At 40.1% G+C, this 2,555-nt stretch overlaps 1 protein-coding gene across 1 annotated transcript in view; it reads left to right on the forward strand.

The window, feature by feature from the left end:
• The window catches only part of igsf9ba (immunoglobulin superfamily, member 9Ba), a 111,150-nt gene that overhangs the window by 96,678 nt on the left and 11,917 nt on the right, over positions 1 to 2,555 (forward strand). The window contains exons 15-17 of the mRNA XM_037677582.1: positions 326 to 410; positions 531 to 692; positions 923 to 968. Of these exons, the coding sequence (XP_037533510.1) occupies positions 326 to 410; positions 531 to 692; positions 923 to 968 (293 nt within the window). The remainder of the gene's footprint in view (positions 1 to 325; positions 411 to 530; positions 693 to 922; positions 969 to 2,555) is intronic.

The raw sequence follows: 2,555 nt of genomic DNA on the forward strand, positions 1-2,555 counted from the left end.
TACATGAGTACACTAACAAGAGTATTTGTTTACATGAGTACACTAACGAGAGCATTTTTTTTACATGAGTACACTAAGGAGGTATTTGTTTACATGAGTACACTAAGGAGGTATTTGTTTACATGAGTACACTAACAAGAGTGTTTTTTATATAAGTACACTAACAAGTATTTGTTTACATGAGCACACTAACAAGAGTGTTTTTTTATATAAGTACACTAACAAGTATTTGTTACATGAGTGCACTAACAAGAGTGTTTGTTTACATGAGTACACTAACAAGTATTTGTTACATGAGTGCACTAACAAGAGCGTTTGTTTTCAGGAGTCCTGGTATGAGTTTCGAGTGATGGCGGTCATGGATGATCTGATCAGTGAGAGCAGCAATGTAGTGGGAGTGTCCAGCACAGGTGGGTGCATTTACAAAGAAAAGCTTCATTTTCTGCAATGAATTCATTCATGCTGTGTTTCAAAATGTCTTTAATTATGTTGTATTGTTTGTGTTTTTACTCCTTCGTGTGCCCACTTAGACCCGTTCCCTGCTGCAGAATTGCCAGAAGAGGGCCTGGCGCGACCGGTGGTGGCAGGCGTTGTGGCGACGATCTGTTTTCTGGCAGCAGCAGTACTGTTCAGCACTCTAGCAGCTTGCTTTGTTAATAAGCAACACCGTCGAAAACTCAAGCGTAAACCAGGTTGGCCTCTTCCTTTACTGGAAAGTTGATGGGTAACTGCACGGGTCTGCAGGTCAAAAACAGATGTGATGGCTCTTTGGATCCATTTTGTAGTGGACTCCTTTTGTTTGGTTATCCTACTTATTTGATGATCTTGAGGCTCATTTCTTTATATTCTGTCCAAGCGTCCGACTTGAATTTGGGCCAATGAGCAAAAGAAAAAGCTCAATTAAATGTGTTTTTCCTCTCAGATCCTCCCTTGTCGGTGACACACTTCAGGAAAAGCATTGAGTCGCCGTAAGTAAAGACATCTCAGAGGCCCTGCAGTCTGCCAGAGGTGGCTACTTCTGTTCATCTTCTCTTACACCTTTTAAAAATGTAATTATTGTTTATGATGAATGCTGTCACAGAGCAATTAATGAAGGATAGTCCACAGAAAAATAAATAAATTAAACAGTGATCCGGTTCCCTGCATGGTGTTGAAGAACATGCACAGAGTCAATCTCTAGCAGATCATGGGCAAAGCAGCAAAACCAGCATTTAAAGCACATTACCCAGAGCTGCTGTGTGCATACTGATTGTTGATCCATCTGTAATCTTTAACCTTGAAACGCCGTCTGCTTTGTGCATGACTGTCGTTGTTTCTTTGTCTTGTTTTCTTTGTGTACAGTATGGGTTCTGTTTGTGTTTCTTTGTTAATTTGTACAGTATACCTTGTGTACGACTGCATTCCAATCTCAAAAGACTCATTTCTATAGTAATCTGTGTAGATCTCATTCCAGATTGAACTGTTCATGATTTTATATCCACAAAAATAGCCATTAGTGTCACGTCATGTTTCTCTACTTTTATGAAATGATAAAGGCAGGTTAGAAAGTTCAGAATTTGTGCTTCCTCCAAAGAGCGTAGTTAGAGATGAACCAGGCCCGTGTCGTTTGTCTCCCATCGCAGGCCTCCTCTCACCCCCTTGCCAGGGGTAGAGCCCTGCTGGGACGAGCCTGCCAGGAGCAGTTTCTTGCCCCCACTGGCCAGCCCCTTGTGAGTGCCTGCCTGCACCAAAGTAGTGTACAGCGTGCGCTGCACTGGCTTGGCTGCATGGTTAATGCATTGCATAGAAACTACCTGCTGACAATGGTTACCTGTAGCTGAAATGGCAACTGTTCCTGGAATATTTGCATGCACAACCTTTCACATACAGGGAGAAACCTGCATTCGCCATGTTGCATGTACAGTACAGAACTGTGTATATACTAATATTACAATTTATAGTGAACCCTTATGATTTTCAGGTTCCTTCTGCCTTGAATTAATAGGACAAAATCAAGCTTAAACATTTTGTTAAGGATAAGTTTGGTCCTTATTTAACTATGCAGAAAACTAATTTTAGGGGAGAAGGATTGGAAAGATTTGTGTGCATGTCTTTTTGAAAGATTCAGTCCGTCCTGAGGTTTACTGCTGAAGGCTTTCTGTCTAAAACTCTAAAATTCTTAACTCATAACCAACGTCATCTTGATAAGTACAGCACAACTCAACAAAAGTTTGCAGTAGGCGTGGACCTCCAAAAGATGATCATTTTTAACAGATGTTCACAAAGAAGGGTGAAATAAAAAAAAAAGTAGATTAAACAGCAGCTAAATGTAGTCATAGTTGTGAAGTAAACACATTTATTTTGAAGTCTTACTTTTGTCCTAGTCACAGAGAGAAGACGTGAATTAGAAATATCCTCCATTTTCCTGTCAAAACAACTGAACCCTTGTAGCTGAAGACGTTTTGCTTCTCATCCGAGTAGCTTTCTCAATTCAAAGAAACAGGGAGTGTCGGATTCAAGTTATAAAGCAGAGGTGTTCTGTAAGCTTGTGTATATATATATATATATATATATAT

This window comes from Nematolebias whitei, chromosome 6 (assembly GCF_014905685.2).
Source record: "Nematolebias whitei isolate Nwh7 chromosome 6, NemWhi1, whole genome shotgun sequence".
Lineage (NCBI taxonomy): Eukaryota > Metazoa > Chordata > Actinopteri > Cyprinodontiformes > Rivulidae > Nematolebias > Nematolebias whitei.